The sequence below is a fragment of the Chiloscyllium punctatum genome, chromosome 22 (assembly GCF_047496795.1).
Source record: "Chiloscyllium punctatum isolate Juve2018m chromosome 22, sChiPun1.3, whole genome shotgun sequence".
Taxonomy (NCBI): Eukaryota; Metazoa; Chordata; class Chondrichthyes; order Orectolobiformes; family Hemiscylliidae; genus Chiloscyllium; species Chiloscyllium punctatum.
In genome coordinates, this window is record NC_092760.1 from 79,312,366 (window position 1) to 79,338,405 (window position 26,040).

Consider the following 26,040-nt stretch of genomic DNA (forward strand, 5'->3'; position numbering starts at 1 on the left):
GTTTTGCACAAACATTTCATTCTGAAAAGGAAGTGAAAATAATATATTTTAAGGGGTCATAAACCCAGGCAAGTCCCCCGAGTTATCTAGAGCCGAGTAGAAACAATGATCATCGGCGGACGGCTTCAGCTGGAACGCGTTTACATTTCATTTTGGCAAACTTTCCTAACTCTTGTTAGGAACAATTTCTAGCTGGGCGTTCAATCCAAGATGTGTGTCCAATTCATTCCCAAACTGAAATCTTGACTAAGACTTGACAATCGAGTAAATTAATCCCATACCCGGTTTTATTTCTCATGCTCTTGAACCAATCCTATGCTAAATATATTCTCTCTTGTGTTCTCAAGGCTGTTTTCGTTAGAGAGAAGGTTGAGGGGTGACTTAATCGAGACATATAAGATAATCAGGGGATTAGATAGGGTGGACGGTGAGATCCTTTTTCCTTGGATGGTGATGGCGAGCGCGAGGGGAATTGAGGGGTGATAGGTACAGGACAGATGTCGGAGGTAGTTTCTTTACTCAGAGAGCAGTCGGGGCGTGGACCGCCCTATCTGCAACAATAGTAGACTCGCCAACCTTGAGAGTATTTAAATGGTCTTTGGATAAACATGTAGACGAAAATGGAATAGTGTTGGTTAGATGGCTTCAGATTGGTTTCGAGGGCCGAAGGGCGCTGTAATATTTTATGTTCTATGTTCTATGCATGAGTTAGTATCAGCGCACCGTAGTCCTGCCGAATTAACTAGTGCATTTCATCACCAGTTGTTATTTGCTGTATTGATACTTAGGAACAGTGATACATTCAGAACACATACACAGTTGAGTAGAACATTGAAGTATCACAATTAGCCCCTCACCAATAAATTGTTAGTGTGTCAATCATTAATCCCTCAATATACATTTTTTTCTCATCTGGCTCCTCTTTGTTAACTTGTGGGTGAGCTTTGACAGTCTTGACATTGTTGATGGTCCATTCAGTAAGAGGGTAAAAGAGAGATAACCCCCTTGTACTTTCTTCCTCTCCTCCCCAAGTAACCGCCTGGACATGTGTCGAGCAGCTGGGGCTATGACCAATGCTCCTCTTTGTCCCAGCGCGGGCACGGGGGCTGAAAGCATCCAGATGCACTTTGGCCAAAAGTCAAACCATGCAACCTTCCTTGTCCCTCTATCTCAGTAGATAATAGACCACACTGGCTAGTAGACTATATGGTTCCCTGAAATACATTTGTCAGGAGTATCCAGGGCATTGTACCAAATCCGGAATATTAGCATATCCATACCTGGAGATGGTGTGGAAGCAATTACACGGGCAAACAGATTGCCAGTTGTAAAACTGCAGCATCTGCTCAAAGTGCATCCAAGCCGAAGTATAGGACAGGATGAGGAACTCTGCGGCATTACTGTGTACATGTGACAGCTGTCGGTACAAGGCTAACTATCTGGTCATTGCCTTTCACTATTACAGGTTGGTCAGTTTCGGTGGAAGGTCGGCTTTGTGTGTTGTGCGTGTCTTTGTGTGTGTGTGTGTTTGTGTGTTTATGTGAGTCTGTACGGCTTGTGCATGTGTCTACTTGTGTCTATGTACAGTATATGTGTAGCTGTGTTTGTGCCCGTGTGTGCGTGTGCATGTGTGCCTATGTGTGTATGTATGAATCTGTGTGTCTGTGAGTCAGTGCATGTGTCTGTGTGCATAAATGTGTGTGTATGTGAGTCTGTGTGTCTGTGTTAGTGTCTGAGTCTCTGTGTGTGTCTGTGCGTTTATATGTGAGTCTGCATGTGAGTGTGCGTGAGGGGATTAAGGGATTCGGGGATCCGGTGGATAGTCATGCAGATCCGAACTGATTGTAACAAATGGCGGTGTAGGCTCTCGGGCCCCACCGACCCGCTCTGGCAACACTTTCCGCAGCACGAAGTAGAATGTCAATAAAACCATGAAGGAATAATAATAGTTACAGGGCCCAATTCAAATGTACGGGACTTTGTGATAGTGTTCCCACCTCTGACCCAGGAGGTCTGCGCTCAAGTCACCTCCTCCAGAGGTAATTGCACTTCGGAACAGGTTGTTTAGAAATTGCCGACAAAGGGGTGCAAGGCATTGGTTATCGGCCCCGGGTGGACAATCGCCTGATAGCTGTTCGGGGAGCCTGCAGTGTCCTTCAACCCAGGGCACCCTGATCACACTGTGAAGCATGGAGAGCCGGGATCTCAAACAGCTGTTGTCCCAATTGACTGTGTTCACTTTTCATTCTATCCACATTATACATTTCCCCAAAAGATTCTCAGCTTGATTCCAAAGATCTTTCGTCACCTATCACTCGAATGCTTCACTTTCTTTTTTCGCAATTCCTCTGTGAATCTGAACTGCAGACCTTGGGAACGGAGTTACACCCTTGAATCTGACATTGGATCTTACTCAGAAATGGAAATAGGACATCAGCAAGGTCTTTGCTATGAGGTTAAGTAGATTAACTAAATATAGTGATGTAGTATTGCAAAGCTATGTTGTTAATCCATCTTCACAAATACATCTAGAGGTTTACAGAAAGCTGGGGCGAGCGCCCCTATCATTCGATTAAATTATTAACACAGCAAAACATTAAAATGTGATTCTGGGGACCGCGGGGAAAGAAAACCTGGCTTGACAATTTCATTGTAGGTCATTGACGATCAACATCTGTGAATGCAGGAATCAAGAGCACAAACCGTCTATTGGTTCTTGGAAATTTGTTGCAAATTAAGTCAACTTGTTGTAAACTCTGAATTGCTGTGATTATTCCTAATGAAGGTTTATTAAACACAGCATTGTACAAAAAAAATGCAAGGGCAACATATAAAGATCATTCGCCTTCCACTCTTACAGTTTCACCTTTAAAATTGTGATCACGGACAAGTCCTTAACGAGTTTTGTCGACCTCAAGAGTGCTCGAGAACATATTTATTTTTCATATAGTGTTTCTGTTGTCTGAGCAGCAATGTTCGGATGCTCAGCGTGCAATTTTATCCTGATGACTTCTGGGCAAGTCAAGACATCAATGCTTCCCCAAAATCCTACCGGGATAAAGCTCCTACCGTGACACCCGTTATATCCGTACCAAAAAGTGATCAGATTCTGTATGTTACCACTAGAAATGTAACACAGAAGACACCATTTGCCAGAATGTCGAAACACAACACTTGGAAACATCCTGCATTTAAGACCCAACAGAACAGTCAGGGGAAGTCTTTACTGTTGTTGTCATTGGCTACAGTCTTGTTTAAGCGATAGGCATTGTAATATTGAATGTAATTGCTAACTTTCGACAATGATTCGAGTACACAGAAAGTCAAATCTATCCCGAAATATTAACGATTTATTCACACTAATGAAGCAAACGTCTTCAGAAGGACGTTTTCAGCTACTATTAGTGAACCTAAATTATCCAGAAACTTCAAAGTAAAATATTGAAGCATGTTTTCTATAAGCCTGTGATCTGAAGGCTACCTGGCCTTTAGCAACGGAAGTGAACTTCAAATGACACTAGTGACCATATTCCAAAAGAGATAATCTCCAGGAAATCCTACAGGAGGGTGATCGCTGTTGAAGCAACGCCGGTTATTGTTTGACAATATATGCAGTATACGCGTGTGTGAGTTCACTGATCAGAATTGCCAAAGTAAAAATATAATAATGTTTATTGTACACAGTCAATTAGTTATGTGAAGTTGGTCTTTTAACAGTCAACAAAACAATGGAATCTTGAATAAGTGAAAATCTCCAGACAGTTCCAAAGTCAAGGTATTCAATTTTGGATGTAAAAACAAGCTTTCAGAGAAACTGTTTGGAGTATTAATATACAAGCCAAAAATATCAACATTTATTTTTCATGTAAATATTATCTGCATTGTATTTATTGAATTGGTTCTGATATATTTTTAATCAAAGTCCATATTACTTCATTTGACAGTCAAACAGGTATGTTAAGGATGAGGAATATTTCACCCTATCCCAATCCTATGCCCCCCCCCCATACATACACATAGTCACAAACACACCCCCACATACTCACAATCATAAGAGTCATACACCCCCACATACACACACACACACACACACCTTTCTCCCAGATACACGTCCACACGAATAAGGACGAAATTTAATTTTACTTTCGAAATGTAACACACTGTGACCAAGAACAGGGTCCCTTCCACCACAGTCTACTTTAGGATGATTTTGTGATCCGCAATTCGGATTTTCAATTCGCTTAATTTCGCCACTCGTTAAGAGCAGCCATGATTGAAGTCTGGGCGCGGGCTGTGTGCTGGAGATACCCCCAATTTCACATTCTAACTCACGCAATGAGCGTGATAGAGAAGTAAATAATGATGGAAAATGCGATTCCAATTTTTCAAATGCGAACAGTAAAACAAAATAATAGCCGGATAAAGCAAGGATTTACAATGTGATTTCATCCAGCAGTGTTCTCATTATTTCTGGATATCTTCCTGCCAATTTCATGAGGACCACAATCTACACTTTTCCATGGGGTCTGTTCTAGCAGGTAAATTCCAACTTTTCAGTGTTCCACTATAGACGTGTACAATCTTAAGAGTAAACATCCACTAAACATAAAGGACGCATACCATCAAAGCCCAGAATAACTATATGCCAGTTTCCAATAGTGATCAGATTAAATCTTGATGAAAGCTTGTGTAAATAAATCGTCAAGAAGATTCAATCACTTGACGATTGAAGATTCGATATTATATTCCAATAGTCATGCCGTTTAATCAAAGTTTGTATATTTTATTCCCTCCTAACACGTATCATTAACCTGTTCTATTCCTGTGCCATTGTAATCGCACTTACAGAATATTTAAGATAAACAAATCTTCGGGGATCTTTTAAGTTCCGATGACAGTTTGGGATTCAGCTTTGAATATTTAATGAACATAATTTGTGTGCTGTCAATGTTGGGCGAAGTTCAGAGGAAATACATTAAACGATACTTAAACCGTGTTCATGGCTGTTTTAAAGTAGGGAAGTTTCTTACAACATTATTTAATTTAACACCTCTTAACTATTCCTAAAACTGGTATAATCCGGTTTAATATCTAAGGTTTGTTAGTTAGGGAGAGAGGGATACAATCAAAGTAAATGTTTCTACTCTATTTGGCAACATGGTGAGCCAGTTAACTCTTACATAACATTGATCTATTCTGAGAAATTTGGCTTCTGTTGGGCCATTTTATCTGCTGAAAGCTAATCTTTTTCTCTCTCTCTCCCTGCGACCAAATGCAACTTACCCTGTTCCATTCCCCTGGCAGTCATGTTGGAAGTTAAATGTCGAAAATAAATTCATCTCCCCGTCGGTTTGATAGCTTCCCTAGAGCGGGCAAGAGCCAAGATTATAACCAGCTATGGAATATATTTAAGGAACTCGAAGAGTGATCATTTTGGGCACATTGTGCTTTCCTCGAACGGCTCTTTTTATAGTATGATCTCATGGCTTAAATCGCCACTTTTCATTGTTTGGATGTTGTCAGCGTTCGGACAAAACGAGTCAAGCTTCAATTTAAAGAAAATTTAAGACCCTCATCTTGTAGACAATTTTCCTGATTGTATGGTTGCTCAAGGTGTGCAGTGGATTATCCATGTGATGAACATTTTGATACATTTGTTGAGAAGGTCACAGTAAACCTAAGATGTGTTGTATTGTTCTTTCGACCCCAAGATATACTTGTCATACACAGAAAGTCTCTTGTCACTTTAATGTTATTTTAAAACCTTATTGTGCCGACATATCTATGCGGTGTTTGTTCAGTCCTGACCTTCCGAGTTCTCCCTTTTCAGGCTGACATTGTGTTTTTCAATTGTATCTGTTTTGAATAAAGATATGAAAGCACATTCAATTAAATTGCGATTCCAGTCAACAAGACAAATGCCACGACAAACATTGTTTTTATTCTGATCCTTTCAAGCTTACTAACTCTGGCTGCATTATTTTATCAAATAGTCACTGAGTTTTCTCTGAGTGTGCAGCGAACAGCGAAAAACTATTGTTTAATTACCAAAACCGTGTTTAAAAAATTAGCTTCATAAATAGTAAAAATGCCTCTCTGTAAGTGGCGAAGATTTATAGGTGACATAAAGAACAGATGTAATGTGATGGTTGCTTTGCCTCAACAAATGTATATTTGCGTAAAGGAATTTGTGCTTAAAAGATTGGGGCATGCCATTTATAATGATATTTTTTGAAGACAAGAACCTGATTTATGATTCTTTGCATTTTCAATGGATTTTAGTGCCCTTGTCAAAAAATACATTGCAAGTTATTGGATAGAATCCTTAACAATTTTAACAGAAGGTATAAATATCGTATACAGTGATGAGAAGCGAGAATATTTTAGGAAAATCACCAATACTAAACAGCTAATTCCATCATTTGCAGAGTTGAATATAGAAACAATGACAAACGTCATACAAGTGCAAGATAAGCGGAGAATGTTTGATTCTGGTTGATGCAACAAACACAATAAAGGTATAAACTCTCTAATAAAACTCCCTCGTGCGGAATTTCTCGTGTGTCTTGCAATTTTTATCCTCCAGTTTGCGAGTGTGAATTTATTGACCAGTAAAAATAACTATCAGGATCTTCCGCTGCACTTTAATGATGTGAAAACAATCTGCTCGCCATGCTCCAATCAGTAGATAGCTCCATCTAAAATAGATTCAAACATTCAAGAAAGGATTTCTGCAACTTTGGCAGTATTCACTTTGACTCTGCATTGTTCGCGTGAGAGCACAAAGACATGTCCTTTTTTTATGATTAGGTCATTACAAATACATAACTTTTAACATCTTAACAAAAAGGTGGTCGCACAAATGATGTCTGCCTGCTTCCTGCAGGGAATTTGTTAAAACTGGCGCTTAACGGCGAATTGTCTGAGGGGGTAGAACGGAAGGAGTTTAAATCGGAACTTTTGAATTGGGTTTCATCAGCACTCGGGGTTATGTAGGACACCAAAAAGAGATTTCTTTTAAATGCGGAACAGGCAAACTCTCCCATCCCCGTGTCCGGTAACTAAAGTTTGAACCGTTTCCTTAAACTGTTCTAATTTCCCGGTACTTAACTGAGTGTTGCCTGAGCGTGTAGAGAGCTTCCAACTTGCAGTGTTATTGTGTGTTGTTTTCAAAAGTTGGATTTAAGAAATGGGGGGATCATTCCCCGAGTAAGTGACAAATGTTTCGAAGGGGTGATGCAGTGCAGTGTAACCGAGAAACGCGTAGGAGGTGAGCACGGACCAGTGAACAGAAGTAGCGTTTTGTCGAAATGATTTACCGTCAGTTCTGCTCCGTGATATGATATAATGTTAGGTCGGGTAGAATGGCGAACGGAGAGAAGCACAATTCCGATTTCAGTTTGTGTTTGTTTTGCAAGCCCGACTTCGATCGTAGCCTCGAAATCTCTATTTCTCGGGATAATGTCTGCTCGTTTTCAAGTAAATATCCAGCTCAGAACGTATGCACTGACGTGTAAAGGACGGTTTGTTTTTTTTTAACAGAATTACACTACCGCTTATTGGCGTGTTCCCTTATGCGGGCTCTTTTATCATAGTGCAAGCGATCCTGAAACCTAACTGGGGTTCGATGCACAAAGCCAGCACTCAGCAAAGGCGTTGCAAATCAACTGCAGCGTGCCCATTAAATTGGCCCCGGTTGGATTTTAAGATAAGGACAGATTCATCCCCTAATTACATTACTGTCATGTGTTTAATTGTCTCCCTTTTGAAGTATTTTGCGAGGAGATCTGACCTCCCTGTTTATCTGATCTACATATTAATTGGGGGGGGAAGAGGTGGGAGACGCTGAGGGTCTGGGATATAGCGAGTTGTTACATCTACAAGCCCCTGCCTCTCACGAAATAACCCACAAACCGATTCGCGTTGAAGTCAGCTCCCTTTCTGTGCTGTACGACTCTGCATTGTGCGCCAGTGAACATTCCCGCCCGCCCTTCAGGACGGCTATATCTTCATTTATATTTATACATATCACTCGAAACAATCTTTTGAGGGATGAACGGGGAGACCTGCGTGTCGTATTGCGATATGGCGAGTATGGATTCATTTTATAACTCAGCTCCTCAGGAGCAGCAATCTCCCTTCCGAACATTTCAGCCGAGTGACAAGTTTGGTCCCAACTTCCTGAACAACAAAGGCCAAAGTTATGGTGAGAAGCCGAGGACCCCCTTCCAGCAGGAATGCGAGTCATTGGACAGCAGTATTCAAAACCCCAGCGCCGGCGATAACGCAGTCTTTAACAAATATCTGTACATGCAGGGAGCGGGCAGGGCTGCCAAATCTCCGGCCCACAACAAACTCCAAGAAAGCAGCCACAACGGCGCCTTGATTCCCTGTTACGGTGAGTCACCCCCGGGGAAGGGGCGGCCGAGGATAACCGGTCTCGCGGTTCGGGAAAGCTTTCCTGGGAGCTGGAGTCCGGTGGCGAGGGAGGGGGAAGGGATCAAATTCGATTAAGTGGAACTAAAAAAGTTATAACTCTGACCGTGCCGCCTGGAAAGCATTAGTTTGAGCAGTCAACTCCGGTGCCCCGTCCAGCTCGCGAATTTTAATTATGTTCGTTATTTATCGAAGGGAGGAATGTACTGACTGTGTGTCATCTAACGGTACAGACCATCGAATGCATTTAACCCTTAGATTTGTTTCTTTCTCTGGTGTTAAGTACACTGTTCCCGGCCGGCACTTGGGACTGTTAAACACGATACAATCTGTATTGGCACGCAGTCTCTTCAATAGAAGTATTAATAGGTCCAATAAAGGGGGGTGTGTGTGTGTGTTTGTGAGAGAGAGGAGGGGAGGGGAGGTTGGTGGGGTTTAGTATCGGGAACGACTCGGGCTGTCCGAAAGGACGAACTGCTGTTAGTGTAAGTTGAACTGAAAGACCATTCAGAATGCAGTCCAACTGCTATCCTTCGGGGCGCTCCCTCCAAGGATGCACCTGTGCTGTCTCCCACTTGGCGCTATCTGGCCGTGCGATTTTCCACTGCGGGCAATAATTCAGAGAGGCCGAGCTGATGAAGAAGCGGCGCCCCGGAGTCGAGAGGTGCCAGGTTACATTAACAAACCATTCATCACTCGGATGGGCCCGAGACTGGGGCTGTAACAGCCGTTCACAGGCTCCTTCCCTTCCACTGCCCTGGCAACTGCAGCAGAGATTCCGCTTCTCCCGCGAAACCCCACATTTAATACCAACTGCCCGTCTCCCCAAACCGCCCCGATAGTGTGCGCTGATCCACCACACCCTTAGACTTCAAACCGAACACAAGTCAAAAGTGAAAAACGGTGTACTTTTGACTGATTGATACCAAAAAGATTAACTTTGTTTTTGGAGCAACTTGATGATGTATTGAAGAGTGTAGATCAATCTCCGAACAGACTCGATGTCACTTTCTATTGAGTGAGAGCCCAGGCTGTTGTGTTTTTCATTAGGACATTACACTTTCATTATTCAGCAGGGAACTTATTCATTCAGAGACAGAGAGGCATTCGTGAGGGTTCACTGGGAATGTTGGAGAGCAGTATTCTTCCTAGACCCTATGGGTTTCTGAGTTTCCATGGCCAGACAGAGCCGCTGTCTAGTCACTATTACAATATTTATATGGATCGCTCATTCACAGAAATATCAGTAATTCACAAGTGATCAGCACAGCGTTCTGAGCTGGTTGGAAATGGGTAACGCCGCTCTTATTTTGATATTCGATTCTCTCATGTGCCAGATTCTCCTGAATTTTGTAATTTAAAATAAAGGACACCCCGCAGCCTAATTACTGTTTTAATGCAGTTATAATTCAGTTATAGGGTTATCCAGCATGGAAACAGAGCCCCCAGTCAAACTCTCCCAGTCTCACATGAGAGGGACGCGGGTGTTGTTCAATACAGAAAACTCTGTCCATTTCCTGCGGAAAATTATTTTGCACTTTTTCCGCCTCGGAAACGCAAACCTCTGCTTTACACCAACAAAAATGTATTTGCATTGCTTTTTCTTGGTGGAAGTAAAAGGCAGGGAAACGCGTTTGTTGTGAACGTACTAAGTGGAAACTTCCCACCCAGGCGGGCAAGTGACTGAAAACTAAAGAGCACGTTTTTCAGGAGGGTCTTCAAGGAGGTGAAGACGGAGGCGTTTGGCTGTGTGTGTGTGTGTGTGTGGTGGGGGGGGGGGGGGGTGAAGTTTGACAGATAAGGTTCTCGAGGCATTTCTCATCCCCCCACCCCTATCCTTGCAATCGAGGGGTGACGGGGAGTGGAGAGGAATTCCAAACTGGAGGAGTAGAGATTCCCTGGAGAGTTAGGGGGGAGGATGGGAGGTTGCAGAGATAGGAGAGCGCAAGTCCGTTGGAACTCGCTGAGGTACTGAGATGGAGCTGCTGCTCAGGGGGTGGGATGGAGGGTCCAGTAAGTCCCAGCGAGCGCAGGGTCTGGGAGTGTTGGTGCGTGGAAGAGAATTCTGGATGAAGTCCTCTTTGTGGAGGGTGGGAGATGGGAGGTTGTTTCAGATAAAGGTACAGATTGTAAAATGAGTCAATGTTACAATTTCGTGCTGGAGGGAACAACAATGAGTTATGATACATATAAACCCCCGAATTCAGCGAATATTAGATTCCGAATATTGTCACCATGTCATTTCGCACATACTTTACAAGAATCAAAAGGTTTCTTTCTTATTCTATGTAACAGCAAATGAGAACCTCCATTTCTCGGTCACAGCGGAACCACTTCCTTACACAACGCGCCGGTAGGAAATTGTCTTCCTTTGTTAAAACCAAGGGCAGAGTCAGTGTGGCATTTTGGGATCTGCCAGTCGATCTAGAAATATTCTCAACAAACCACTGTTGAATCACATTGGATCAAACACAAGATCCCAGCTCTTAATTTCAAATTAAACCCATTCGTGTTGAGATACAACACTAAACAATTGTGAGGTCACGGACAAATAAGACTGGACTATTCGGAAACTCTTTTGTGGCAATGAATTTTTTTTAATCGTTCCAATCTCTAATGGCGCTACCATCGGGGAATAAAAACAGCCGATCCGATCCAATCCAATTCCCACACCAAAACATCAAAACTTCCACAATCCAATGACTTTAGTCGGGAATAATTTAGGAGTGCATGCATTGAAGTAAATACTAATCTGGACAGTCACTTTAGCTATGTTTAACTTATACTGGTTTATATAAAACATTCAGTATTAATCGCCTACAGCAGTCTGAATTGTTTGCAATTTAGTACCTTCTTAGAGTCCCATTGCAATCTTTAACCGTTAACCGTTAACTACCTATAACTAGCTTCACCCACATTAGAATTGTAGCAAACTTGATTTGTCCAACAGTCTGTTGCAACAAGATCTGAGTTTTTCTTTGCTGGTAACTGGAATGAATGCTAATATTGGTGATGCATCGAAACAGTGATAAATATTCAGGTTCCTTGGGAGATTCAAAGGAGAACTGAATTCTCGGAAACACGCGGTTAGGTGCTCCTGGCAATTTGCTGAATTTGGTGAAACTGCAGCACCATTAACAATCTCTGAAATCTCCAGGTAACAGGGCCCACAATCACGTTTCTGTAGAAACTGCAAGGTCCCATCACCCCGACAGCTTGTTCCTTCTTGAAACCCATGATTGCTTGGCTTAGACAACAGTATTTCCACCGTCCAAGATGTGGGCTTTTATTATTGTTTCCTCAACTGAGCTGATCAACTAAATCTGCGTCCTCGGGTTATAACGCGCCGAGGGTTGTTTTATTGAAAAAGAAACTTGACACAAAATTGTTAAAATTTTGGTCATTGTCTCTATTAAATCTTATTACAGGACTGACACATTACAAGACGGTTTAATACATTCATGATGGCGCAATGATTCATAGATGAAAATTGTCCCGTTGGATGAATGCCATGCACACAAGCCAAATTATCTGCTCAAAATTGAAGGGAGGCAACATAGTTCTCAATTCATGCACCATTCCGTTTGGTAAAAGAGCAAGGGCGTTTTCATACCTGGGGTGATGTGTCAAGAATTTAAAACAATATTAGAGTCACTGATCCAACTGCTCTAGCATGCGGCCAATTACATTGTGCAGGAGGGATCACTCCGGTCTAATGCACTGACCCCACTGTTCCTCTGATAGCGGTTGGAGACCTCACTGGTGCATGAGTGAGTCATCCCTATTGATTTGGGTACAAAGTGGGGTCTAAAGCCCAAGGTGACCGGCGCCAAGTAATTGAACCAAATAAATGTCAGTTGAAAAAAATGCAGAAGCTCAATTCAGTTTCATTATCCATGACCAATGGCTGGCTGTCAGTGTCAGCGATAGCAAGAAACCATTTAAGCGACGCTAATATGATTGCAAATTTGCAACACTAATTATCAGGACACCCGAGTGCTGTTGTGACACAGTGGTCGTATCCCTGCCAGGAAGCCTAGGTTCAAGTCCCGCCTACTCCAAAGGTACAGCTCTCAACAGGTTACTTAGAAAATATCGATCTTCAAACACTCTTTTTAATTAAAAAAGAAGCCTATTCCAATCTCCGAGCCGATAGACCTGGTTCAAGTCCCACTACATCGGACCTATGTTATAACATTCCCTGAACAGATTAATTAAAATAAAGTAAATGATTCAGAAATACAAATCCAGAGGCCGCCCTTATTTCCCTGCAGTCGGTTGACCACTCAAATTCCATTAATTAGGGGGGAATAAAGTGTTCGCTCCACTGTTTAGAAAAAAACATTTGAATGGAGAAGGGAGTCGGGGATTGGAGTCTGCTGCCTTGACCCAGTCTCCACGACCTAAGTGCGCCGTAATGTATTTGTTCCTAACTGACCCCCGTCATGGTCACTCACTGCACCAACCGACAGCAGGGAAAATAATGCGCTGCTTGTGGGGTCAGCTCCATGGAGGACAAGCACTTCCGAAAAATCACCACCTTCTGATGGAAAAATATTCGGAAGCTTAACAAGAAAATGATGGAAATCATCCTCATGTGTTTTGTGATCCGTTAGTAACCACAGCTTTGATCAGTCCCTGTTAGGAAAATTTAACCATCTGTTCTAATGAGCATATGTTCGAAATTCGCCTAGCTCTAAGATTTTTATTTAACAAAATTATTGTCCTGTGGTAAATTTGGATTTCATTTCTCCATTTTCAATCAAAGTCTCACCTTAAGCAGCAGTGGGTGACAGAAATGTTGTTATCCCTTTCCCAGTGCCACTCCCAGGGAACACAGTCGAACATTCTTGATTCATGTAAACAGGAGTACATTTATTTAGTTGGGCCTGGCTACATGTAATCAAGTTTGCTGAAAATGTATTCCACAAGTAGGCTGCTGAATTTTCAATAACATGATACAAGCCGAAGGAACTGCTGGGATTATAATGTAGAAAGCAGGCAATTGTGAACTGCAGTGTCACAGCAACAGCGCTTCTAACTGAGGTCAGTGCCAAAGGAGATCTGCTTTAATATTTGTGCATTGTCCTCCGTAAATTATTTTTTATAAAACAGCATCTGCTACCCCATATTTCCTAGGTGGTCCCATAACCCACTTGGGTACTTATTGAATGATGCAATGACTGAGTGGCCATTTCCTGATCCTAATTCATGTGCTTGTATGTTTGCATGATGAATAAAATGGATGTGTGACCAGGGTGTAACTTAATTCAAAATAACAAATCCCAGGCCTGTAACTAGGGAGTGAGCCTGACAGACCAGTTATTCTGGGCGAATGTTAGTACTACAGATTAGAGTCAAGATTAGAGTAGTGCTGGAAAAACACAGTAGGTCAGGCAGCATCCGAGGAGCAGGACATTTGTCATCTCAGGCAAATGGGTTTCCTGATGAAGGGCTTTTGCCCGAAACGTCGATTTTCCTGCTTCTCCGATGCTCCCTGACCTGTTGTGTTTTTCCAGCACTACTCTAATCTGAGGCCAATTATTCTACTGGTCTATATGCCCACAGATAAGGGAACTGACTATGGCCGGGTTGAGATGTAATTCTAAAAATGGGAAACCATCCCACAGCAGTGACTGACAGCTGTTGCCTTGAGGCTGGTCTTTAGTGAAATCCTCAATTGATTCCAATTTATACTCTCAGATTTGAGTTAGTGTGCAGACAAAGCTATTTTACAAGGACACAGAAGCAGCACTATAACTGGCCATGGAAACATTTGGCCTAGATTAATCCCACTGTCTATCTATGATATCAGCCAGTTCATGAAATTTGCAAAACAAAATGTATGATATTAAAGCTCCTACAAACACAGTTTAGTTGTATAATGACTCAGTGACAAGTAAATTAAAACCTTTATCCTACGTCACATTCCATGAGTACAATTTTCACATTCAAATGCATCAGTATGACTGTATGTTTTGCCTAACATTTAGATTTTTAAATCACATGGGAAGGAGAGAATGTATGTGTAACAAAGAAATCCAATTGACAGACCTCACAAGTAAAATAAAATTGGCATTTTGAAGTAACTTTGCTTACAAGATCCTTACTATAGATTTTATCTTTTAGTTTACAAGAAATGAACCTACATTTTCTAAATAGTAATCAGTTTAAAAGTTGAGTGGTGGCAAACATCTCTTCATAATCTCTGCCCTTGAAGAAGACTCAACTAAACATAGTGTGAGGCGAAACAAGTATTTCAATTCTGATCTTTTCTTTGAAATTTTTAGAAGATGGGGAATGGAATTCTCCCTATTTCAAACATCTGTGTCAGTGGTTGTGTCAAAAACCCTGAGACCAGTTCAAAAACTTGGACACAAAGCAAATTCCCTTCACTCTGTCTTCACAATAGCTCTCTGTTCAGCCTTCTGAAAGTTTTAGCATTGGTGCAAACAGTGTGACATTTTTATCTATGAACAACGCTGCCATATTTTATAAACTCATCGAGTAACAATTTACAGAAAGTGTGGAGTACTTTTGTGCTGTAAGCACATGTCCATTAGGAATATATTTGGCATTTCCTAACTGTAATGCTCAGAAAATATTTACAGCTTGTATCCCTTCAGCACAAGTCGGCTTTCAACTTGGGTGCTTCATTTGAAACCACATTTGCCACCTAGCTTTTAAGGATCTGAGTGCATTCCTTCTTAAACTGCATTAGGATGCATTTCTGTCACAAATTACCTGCCATTCATGTATGCGTTTGATTCAACAGTTAGGTGTGACTAGAACAATATACTGAAATCGTTCACAAGTTACACATTAACGTATAATTACAACATGGACATGTGGGTACATGGATAATGAGCATAGACGTAAACCTGCTAGCGAATAGATGATATAAGATCACAGTTGGGAATGGTACTTTTCATTTCATGTTGATATTTCAGTGCTCCATGTAAAAGGAACATACCTTTGGGAAAATCATATGGAGAGGAAGTAGGCAGTAGATGAAAGCATGTGTCAATAAATTTCTAAATCTGCCTGTTGACTCAGTTCTACTCCCTTATTTGTGACACTTACTATGTATTGCAATTCTTCAATGTTTTAAAAAGTTTTCCTTAGGCTCAAAGATGGTCTTAGAGAACTGGAGAATTGCAAATATCACTCCCTTGTTCAAGAAAGTGTGTAAGAAGGAATCTAGTAACTACAGGCCAGTTGATTTGATATCAGTGGTGAACAAGCTTTTAGAAATGATAATTTGAGACAAAATTAATAATCACTTTGACAAATATGGGTCAATTAAGAAAATCCAGGGTGCCTTTGTTGAATGAAAATTGTGTTGACTTAACTTGCTTCAGTTCTTTAATGAGGTAACAGTGAGAACTGCAGAAGGTTTTTGCTGTTGATGTAGTGTACATGGACTTCCCAAAAAGTATCTGACAAAGTGTCACACAGCAGACTTGTGAGCAAAGTTAGAGCACATGAAATAAAGGGACAGTGGCAACATGGATAAAAGATTAGCTGAGTGACAACAAACAGAGAATAGTGGCGTACAGTCGTTTTTCAGACTGGGAGAAGGTTTATAATGGCATTTATAGGGAGGGTGATGGTGGGGGTGTGAGAGAGGTGTTCAGTATTAGGATCAACTCAGAGAAAGTAAGGACTGCAGATGCTGGAGATCAGAGTTATAGAATGTGGTGCTGAAAATGCACAGCTGATCAGGCAGCATCCAAGGAGCAGGAGAGTTGATGTTTCAAACATAAGCTCTTCATCACGAATGAGGGGTGGCCCCAGGGGGCTGAGAGATAAATGGGAGGGGTGGGTGGAACTGTGGGGGAATGTAGCTGGGAATATGATACGTAGATGAAGGTGGGGTGAAAGTGATAAGTTAGAGAGGAGAGGGGAGTGGTTGGGTGGGAAGGAAGATGGATAGGTAGGACAGTTTAAGAGGTGGATGCTGAGTTGGAAGGTTGGGTCTGGGATAAGATGGGGGGAGGGGAAATGAGGAAACTGGTGAAATTGATATTGATGTCATGTGGTTCGAGTGTCCCAAGGTGGGAGATGAGACATACTTCCTCAGGCATCAGGTGCCTAGAATTTGGCAGTGGAGGAGGCTCAGGACTTGCATTCCCTTGGTGGACTGGGAAGGGGAGTTAAATTGTTCGGTCACAGGGCGGTTGGGTTGTTTAGTGCGTGTATCCCAGAGATATTCTCTGAAACATTCCACAAGTTGATGTCCTGTCTCGCCATTGGAGAGGAGACCACATCAAGAGCAATGGACACAGTAGATGACGTGTGTGGAAGTATAGGTAAATCTCTGTCAGATTTGGAAGGATTAGAACTGGGTGGTGCGGGATTCCCGGACTATGAGGTTAGAAGTTGTTGGTGGGAGAGATCCCCTGAGGTGATGAGGTTGTGGATAACCAGGGAGATGATAGGGTTTGGTAATAGGAAGTGAGGTCGTGGTCAAGGGGGCAGTAGGAGATGGTGTCTGCAATGATCCAAAAGTATTGTGAACAATGAATAGGATAGCATGGATCATCAAAAGAACATAAATGGAATGGGCAGGAAAGATAAAATTTAATGTGGGTAAGTGTGAGGTGATTTATTTCGGGAGGAAGAATACAGAGAGACAAATATACAATGAAGGAAACAATTCTAAAGAAGGTGCAGGATCAGAGGGATCTGGGTATGCATGAAATTATATCACTGAGGCCTTTAGGACCATTTGAGAGAGCAGTCAGTAAACCAATTAGCTTCCTGAGCTTTATTAAAATGTTCACAGAGTATGAAAACAAGTGAGTCAGGCAAATAAAAGGAAACAGGTCTTCTGGCCCATGCCAACCAGGTTTCCTAAACTGATCCTGCCCCATTTGTCTAGATTTGGCCTGTTCCCCACTAAACTTTTCCTATCCATGTATCTGTTAAAATGTTTTTTAAATGTTATGGTTGTACTCACCTCTACCACCTTCCTCTCGCAGCTTATTCCTCTGACACAAAAAGAAAACGCTGGAGAAACACAGCAAGGCTGTTAGCATCTGTGGAGAGAGAAACAGAGTTAATGTTTCTAATCCAATATGATAAGGCATTTGAGAGATTGCAGGAAAGGTTCATGAAAATGGTTCCAGGACGAAAAATGAGAAATTGGGGTAGATCTCCTTGAAGAGAAAACTGAGAAGAAATTTGAAAGATGTGTTCATAATTATGAGGGGTCTGAACAGAGGACATAAGGAGAAACTGCTCCCATTAAGGACAAACCAAAAACCAGAAAGCACAGTTTTATAGGTAATTGACAAACGAGCAATATCAATGAAGGCAAACATTTTCCATGTATGAGTGGTTGAGATGTGGAATGCACGGCTGAGACTATGGTGGACACTGGATCAATTAAGGCTTTCAGAAAGGAATTGGATATTTATCAGAAAATGAAACAGTTGCATAGACTAAGGAAGAAGGCTGGGGAATAGCATATGGATTGTTTCTGAGGCCCAGTTAAGATACAGTGGGCCAAAGTGTCTCCTTCTAGTCTACAACCACTGTACTCTTTTAAACAAATAAAAAGCAATAATAATAGTTTAGACAGAACCTGGTGAAAACCTTAACAAAAGAATCAAAATGTCACCTCTAACAATTTTATAGGGGAGGGAGGTGAGAAATCAATCAGCAGAGTTGGCTGGACAGCTGCTTTATAATGCAAAGTGATGCCAGTAAGTATGGGGGTTCATTGAGGTTTCAGTGAAGGATTCTTTCTCAACCTCTTCCCTCACCTCAGGCATGGTGACCTTCAGATTAAAAGCACCACCAGTTCGGTCTCCTGAAGAAGGGTTACACCGGAAACGTTGACTTCTCCACTGCCTGATGCTGCCTGGCTTGCTGTGTTCTTCCAGCCTCCTGCCTGTCTCCCTCTACCAAGAGAGCAGCCCTCTGGTCCACTAGAGACTTTTTACTTCTAATGGTACCATAGATTTTTATATTCTTTAATTAATTCATAAGCTAAGTATGTAATGAAAGACTTTGACAATGCTTTAGCAAGCTTTTCCAGTGAAATCTCAACAATGTCGAACATGAATGTCTCAAGTTCGGTCTGCAGTCTGTTTTGACTTGGTTCATTTAAGACAGGGAGCAGCCGGTGTGCTAAACTGGCAGCCAAACATAACGAAGATTGGTCAGAATTACTGCTCCTCATCACCATCTTCAATGCCACTGGTGTAAGTGGAAGGACAGAAGTGCATTCTGTCACCATGGACATCCACTCACTGTACACATCCATCCGCCATGATGAAGACCTCCAAGCCCTCTGTTTCTTCCTCTCACACCATTCCAACCAATGCCCTTCCTCTGACACTCTCATCAGCCTGGCTGAACTGGTCCTCACCCTGAACAATTTATCCTTCCAATCCTCCCATTTCCTCTCGACCAAAGGGGTAGCCATGGACACCCGCATGGGCCCCAGCTATGTCTGCCTCAGTGTCGGTATGTGGAACAGTCCATCTTGCACAGCTACAACAGCACCATTCCCCACCTTTTCTTCCATTACATGAATGACTGTATCAGTGCCATCTTGCGCTCCCATGAGGAAGTTGAACAGTTTAACTTCATAAACACCTTCCACCCTAACCTCAAGTTTACCTGGACCATCTCAGACAACTCCCTTCCCCCCGGACCTCTCCACCTCCATTTCTGGTGATCAACTCAACATGAATATCCATTACAAACCCACCAATTCCCATAGCTACCTGGACTACACCTCCTCCCACCCTGCTTCCTTTAAAAACACTATACCTTATTCCCAATTCCTCTGCCTCCACCACATCTGCTCCCAGGAAGACCATTTCCACCAAAGAACATCCCAGGTGGCTTCCTTCTTCAAAGACTGCAATTTCCCCTCCCACATGGTCAACAAAGCCCTCCAGCACATTTCCTCCACTTCCCGCACCTCCGCCCATGAACTACCTTGGTCCTCACCTTCCACCCCACCAACCTCTGGATACATCGCATTATCCTCGACTGTTTCTGCAACATGCAAGTAGACACCACTGCCAGAGATATATTTCCCTCCCCATCCCTATTTTCAGAAAGACCATTCCCTCCACAACTCCTTGTCAGGCCCACATCCCCTCAGCAACCCACCCTCCCCTCCTGACACCTTCCCCTGCCACCACAAGAATTGCAAAACCTGTGCCCACACCTGCCCCCTCACCTTCAACCAAAGGATCCTTCCACGTCCAACAGAAAATTAACTGTACTTCCACACACATCATCTACTGTATCCGTTGCACCGGATGTGGTCTCCTCCAGATTGGGTAGATAGAACACCAACATGCGGGTTGTTTTGGAGAACATCTCTAGGACAGCCACACTAAGAAACCCCACTGCCCCTGTGGCTGAACACTTCAACTCCCCCTCCCACTCCACCTGAAACGTCAATTCTCCTGCTCCTTTGATGTTGCCTGACCTGCTGCGCTTTTCCAGCAACACATTTTAGAGCATGTGAATAGGATAGTTAGGAAGGCAGTTGCTTTCATGATCCATGGCATAGAGTATAAGAGCAAGGAGGTAATTTTAGAGTTCTACAGAGGGTTGGTCAGGCCACAGCTGAAGTACTTTGTGCACTTCTGGTCACCTCACTATAGGCAGGATGTGATAACTCTAGAGGGGATATAGAGGAGGTTCACCAGGAAATTGCTTGGGATGAAGCGATTGAGCTATAAGGAGAGACCAGACAGGCTTGGATTGTTTTCTTTAGAGCAGGGGAGACTGAGGGGAGACATGATGGAAGTGTATAAGATTATGAGAGATATTGACGGGGTGAGTGGGGAGCAGCAGTTGAGGGGTCAATCACAAGGGGGCATAGTTTTAGGGTAAGGGGCAGGAGATTCAGAGGGATTTGAGGAAAAGGTTTTCACTCAGATGGTGTTGGTAAACCTTTGAGAATGTAGTAGAGGCCAGAAACGTTACAACCTTTAAAAAGTATTTGGATGAGCACTTGAAATATCATAATATTCAAGGATATGGGACAAGTGCAGGAAATTGGGATTAGCACAGTTTTTGTGGTAGCTATTATCGGTGAAGACTCAATGGGCCTTTTCTGCACTGTATGACTGTATGAATCCATAATTGCAGAGTTAAAAAGTATTTACATGATCTAAAATTGTTGCTTTAAAAAATATATTTTAAAATCAGTGAAGCATTTGATCATTTGACTTGAAAATCTATCAAGGCTTTATGAGTTACTTATTCAAATCTGTCTAATTGTTCCCATCATTTAGACTCCTTGGGTCATGCTGAACAGTTTTATCGAAGCAAATGTCAAGGCTACCTTAGATACTTAGCAAAGTCAACCCAGCCATATTTATATAAGTGATCTGAACATTGAGAGTGGTGACACTATAGGAGAGTTCAGTCAAAGTATTTCCAGGACATTGTGGGCAAAGGGACAATTAGGGGTAGGCAGAGATGGGGGGAGGCGGTGTTGGTTGGGGAAGTCTTTTGGAAATGTACAAATGCAGTGGGTCATGTGCAAATGCAGTGGGTCATGTGCACTTCAATAACCTTTTGGCAAACAGTTGTGTTTGCAAACTGTCCATGTACATTATTTATCCATACCTTGGGGTGGGGTGGGGTGGAAGAGGATATCTTTCACATTGTGTGTAACATTTTGTGTGAACAGCCAGAAGACATTCTAGCACAGGATTCAGCCTTGGTAGTTCATGCTAATCATCTAAGTGGGTATTAATGCAAAGGACATTGTTGAAGCCCTGTGGTCAGAGCACTTTGAAACTATAGAATGATTTAAAAGACAGGTCCTCAAAAGACAGTAATCGCCATAAAACTCCCATTGGGCATTTGGATGTACAGACTAATGTGCAGTTGGATAATATGGTGAAATGGACAGGCTTAGACTCCTAAGGCATTGAGTGGTGCTGGAAAAGCACAGCAGGTCAGGCAACATCTGAGGAGCAGGAAAATCGACGTATCGGGCAGGAGCCCTTCATCAAAAATGCCTCCCAAAACATCAATTTTCCTGCTCCTCGGATGCTGCCTGACCTGCTGTGCTTTTCCAGCACCATTCTAATTTTAACTCTAATCTCCAGCATCTGCAGTCCTCACATTTGGTAAAAACAATTACTGCAGATGCTGGAAACCAGATTCTGGTTTAGTGGTGCTGGAAGAGCACAGCAGTTCAGGCAGCATCCAAGGAGCTTTGAAATTGATGTTTCGGGCAAAAGCCCTTCATCAGTCCTCACTTTTACCTTCTTAAGGCATCTGGAAAGGTTCACATAGAGGCAAATAATTGGGGAGGAAGGTAAATCTCACTCAACATTTTCTGATATGTTCGGCAGAAGGTTCAAGGTCATGAAGGACATGTTAGGGGAGAAAATATCTTTTTACAACGGATGGTGCTGAACAGCTGAACGAGGTTGGCAGGAAGCAGATTGAGCCCAGGACATTGAAGATATAAATAATCACACATGCGTGGTCATATACCCAGACATAGGTACACACATGTTTCTACATATACATGATGCACACATATTAATACACTAGATAATAAAATGGGATGAATGGATGAATGAATCATTATCCCAACAAAATAAAACAAGGAACCGTAGATGCTGGAGGTCTGGAACAACCAAAAACTAAGAAATTGTTGGAGAACATCAGAAAGTCTGGCAGTATCTGTGGAGAGAGAAACAAATGTATTCTAAATCTGTCTTGCAATGGATGCATTGGTTATGTTGTGCAGTTTGTACAGGGCTTAGGTGTAAGGGTTGGGAAACTAGAGCAAATTACGCAGGTATACGGTTACTATGTTATTGCCTCTGGGAAGTGTTTGGATGCATTGAACTGTAGCATTGCTGTCTTTCCCAATGGTAATTTTATTCTTACACATCAAGCCATTGCCTGCTTGAGGGAGAGCAGGACATGGATTACTGTGAGTGTGGGGGTGTGATAGGGGTAAATTTTAAAAGGTGTGAAATTAAAGAAGAAATGCTAGCTGTTAGTATTTCTAGAAATCTTGGCTAAATGTACACAAGCTTCAATTACACAAAATATGAATATCTAAAAACAAAATGCAAAGCCTATACCTCACTAACTGTGGAGTGTAACAATCAAGAAGAAGTTAAGAAATGTCATAACACACCCCACTCCCAAAAAAAAACTCAGAGGAGAAGAAAAACTAGTCAGAAACCACAGTTGGGCTGGGGCTCATCTGATATGAGGACGTACCTGGATCAAACAAGGTCCTATTCCTTATCTGATCAGCCAAACATTACTAGAGTCTGGGTTCATGCTAATTTTGTTTCTTGCCCATTACCATGTACCCAACAGTCAGATCCATGTTCCTGGATTTATCCAGCCACTTGCCTAGTATATAAATTACTCCTGCACTCAAATGTGATCGTGCACATTTAAGTGTCTCTGAAACCTATGTGCCAATGCATAACTATTGAGCTTTGCAGCATCAATATGATTGATGCTAAACTGGAAACGTCATTGGCGTTCACATTAACCATTTTGATTTCCCATTGGCTGCGATGGTGGAGGATTCTGGTCGAGCAGTGGTGATCCCCCTACCTTCGAACCAAGAGGTCCAGCTCCACCTGCTCCAGAAGTGTGTAAAAACGTTTCTGAACAAGTTGATTAGAAAATACCTGCAAAACGAAATGTGGTTCTTGTGGCTCAGCGGTAGCATCCTTACTCCTAGACAAGGACGCCCGGGTTCAAGACTGCTTCCGAGGTGTGTAATAACGTCTCTGAACAGGTGGATTAGAAGAATCTGCCCCCTAGGGGGAAACATAAAACTTAATTTTATTTTGGATGTGGAGAGCGGATCGTTAACTTAATTTCTCGTCGCAAAAGAAATCTAAAATCGAGGCGTCCACATTGTGCAGGGTTGTGCCAAGCCTGGAACTCAAAAGGGTTCCAGATACTGTGAGGAGTTCATGTGGGGGGGGGGGGGGGGGGGGAATGGTCTCACTATTCAGTCCTTAAAGCGCTAGAAAGCCAACTGAGTCGCACTCCCTGTTCACTCTCCAAGTTGGAGTGACGCTCAGCACTGGGACATCCTAACGCCAGGCTGCAGGCAGTTATCGTACACACACATACAGTCAGCCGGTTCTCTAAACAGTGTGGGGCATCTGCGGTGAACTCACGTTGCAATGCGAGGAGTTGGCCGCTTCTACCTCGGCTGTCAATAGGCTGACCTGGGGGGGCCGGCCGGCCGGCAATTCTACCCTAGATCCGCCAGTCTCACTCTCTATAGAAGGCCTTCAATCAAAAGCATTCTTGCTTCGGGAAATAAAATGAGTTAGTGTCTCTGATGTAAATCCGGTATGTGCAATATACCTGCAGAATGTTAAAGCCATGTTAAACAGGTAACAAAGTACCGTCTATAAAAGGTTTACATTTAGATTAGACAGCACTGGTGAATTTTAAAGACCAGAACAGCCCGCACTAATAATAACTTCCTTTGAACTTGTTAAAGAAAATTGGAGTTCTCAACATGTGCTTAATGTTAATGGGTTCCTGGCTGTGAAACCCCGTTTTACATTGTGCTGAGAGATACTGGAAGATGAGAGTTTGCACGGATCGACAGATATTTGTATCACCCACCATTTTCTCCCCCTCACAGGGTTGGAAACAAAGCCGTGAATCAGCTATTACAAAACATTTAGGGATTAAAATGAGTAATCGTCTTCGCTTGTGACCGTTTGGCTCCAATAAGGATTAATTTCCACTATTTTATTGAAATTAACCACAAGATTCCTGTAGTGAGTACACTTCTGTCTGGAGGTGACCACAGCACCTCAGCTCGACTTGAAACAGAATCGCGTGCAGTAGCACATCTCAGTCAATCCGACCGGCAAATACAGTCTCTCGTTACAAAGGGATCGCATTAAATCCCACATTGTATCTGATCCCAGGTAGCGATTTGTTGGTGGAATTTCCTTTTCGGAAAATTACAGCTGGTATTTGGGCTTGTGTGTAGAGCTCGGTTCCGTGGGACATCGGGGGAGTTTGCTTGAAATAGTTTGCAAACTCTTGGGTAGAACCCGGCTGGCTTTCGTTAAGAAAACTATACAAAACCGTTCGATTTTTGTTTTCCTTTGTCAATGCTGAGCGTACCAGTTTGAGAACTGGAAACCTTGAAACGGCTCCCTCTCTGGCTCCTTCCCACTTATGCGGGATATTTTAGGGAGACGGAGGACACCGGGGGTTGGGGTGAAGGGGTGGGGGTGGGGAGGGGGGATGACGCATTTGCTTTTGGCATTTTCCGCTCCTTAAGTCATAGGCGGGGAGAGAGTTCCCAGCATCACTTTCACTTTTAAGAAAAACGCTTGATAAAACTCATTTCACTCCAGCTCGCTTCGCCCAGGGATTCCTCCATCGCTTAGCCAGCACTTTGCTCAGTCAAAAACACTCATAAGAGGAATTTTAAAAACGTGCGGGGAAGCATCTGGCGAGCGGGTCAGCGGGGGAATCTTGACTGGTTTCTCTTGGACTTTGGGGGAGAATCGCAAATCAGGACTGAGAGGTAAGGGCTCACTGTACACAGTTGTGCACGACAGAAAGTATCGGTGGTTTTCCTGCTCCCTCTCTCTCTGTCCCTCAGTCCGTTTGTCCTGTGAGATTATCCTTAGACCCAGACGGACTGGAAACTAAAACAAAATTGGTCCACATCTGAGCCGTTTCAACTGGCGATGTGTCCCACTGGATGACACTGTCCTGGGTCGCTTTCTGCCTTTACCTTTTTCCCCCACCCCACCAATGCAAGGTCACAAGGGTCAGGAAGATTTTTGGGTCTGCTAGTGAACATAATGGCGCGGATATCAGAAAAGGAAGATGTGGAAATTGTATATAGTTCCATGACTGAAATCTCAGAAGGGGGAGTTGGGGTGTGGGGTGGAAATGTTCCAATGCTCAGGTCATTTTGTTTGATTCGCTAGTGCCCTGTACCTGTAAAAAGATTCAAATTCTTTCCTCGGGAATGTGGAATATAAGATGCGGACAACATCCCCTGCAAACGGGCACGTTCTGCTTGCCTCTGTAGAAACACTGCTTCACTCGCCTATTCCCATGTTGCTCCAACATTACAATCAGTGTCAATTATTGCTAACTGCAAATCCTGGCTCTGTTAGTAAATATTGGTTTTGTCTTCTAAAATAATGTTCAATATAACTCATTAAACATAACGCGCGCTCCTAAATTGAGAAGACACGTCGGTGGCATTTACCTCGAAATGACACACTCTTAGAAAGATTAGCTTCTTCTGGTGGGTAAGGAAGGAATTCTGTAACGGTGACGACCTGCTACTGGGAGTGTATCCGAGTACAGGGAGGGTTTTGGAAGCATGGCTCTGTCACCTCTGTACTGCACATGTTCAGCGAATCTTTGGGAACCCGCTCTGTTGTAGACAATGTAAACTCATATTGGGTTTAACAGGAAATGACGTTTCTTGGTAAATAACAAATTTATCCAAATTTTTTTTTAGAAAGGTCAAAAACAAGACAATTCTTGCCATCCACGGTCTGGGCTCTCCCACCACATCTCGAGTTGTTAAAAAACGTGTTGTAATTTTTTTTCTTAACACAAAAG

At 42.7% G+C, this 26,040-nt stretch overlaps 1 protein-coding gene and 2 long non-coding RNA genes across 3 annotated transcripts in view; 2 read left to right on the top strand and 1 right to left on the bottom strand.

Moving 5' to 3' along the window:
* Positions 1–1,381: 1,381 nt before the first annotated feature.
* Positions 1,382–5,439, top strand: LOC140493805 (uncharacterized). The gene is made up of 3 exons (XR_011963773.1): positions 1,382–1,465; positions 4,454–4,538; positions 5,305–5,439. It is a non-coding gene; the product is annotated as an uncharacterized lncRNA (long non-coding RNA).
* Positions 5,440–5,764: 325 nt separating this feature from the next.
* On the bottom strand, positions 5,765–25,873 carry LOC140493803 (uncharacterized). The gene is made up of 4 exons (XR_011963771.1): positions 25,679–25,873; positions 23,097–23,228; positions 17,399–17,477; positions 5,765–5,856 (listed from the first exon to the last, which is right to left on the bottom strand). It is a non-coding gene; the product is annotated as an uncharacterized lncRNA (long non-coding RNA).
* Positions 6,864–26,040, top strand: part of alx4a (ALX homeobox 4a) — a 50,789-nt gene continuing 31,612 nt past the window's right edge. Inside the window, exon 1 of the mRNA XM_072592694.1 lies at positions 6,864–8,398. Within this exon, the coding sequence (XP_072448795.1) occupies positions 8,053–8,398 (346 nt within the window). The 5' untranslated portion in view covers positions 6,864–8,052. The remainder of the gene's footprint in view (positions 8,399–26,040) is intronic.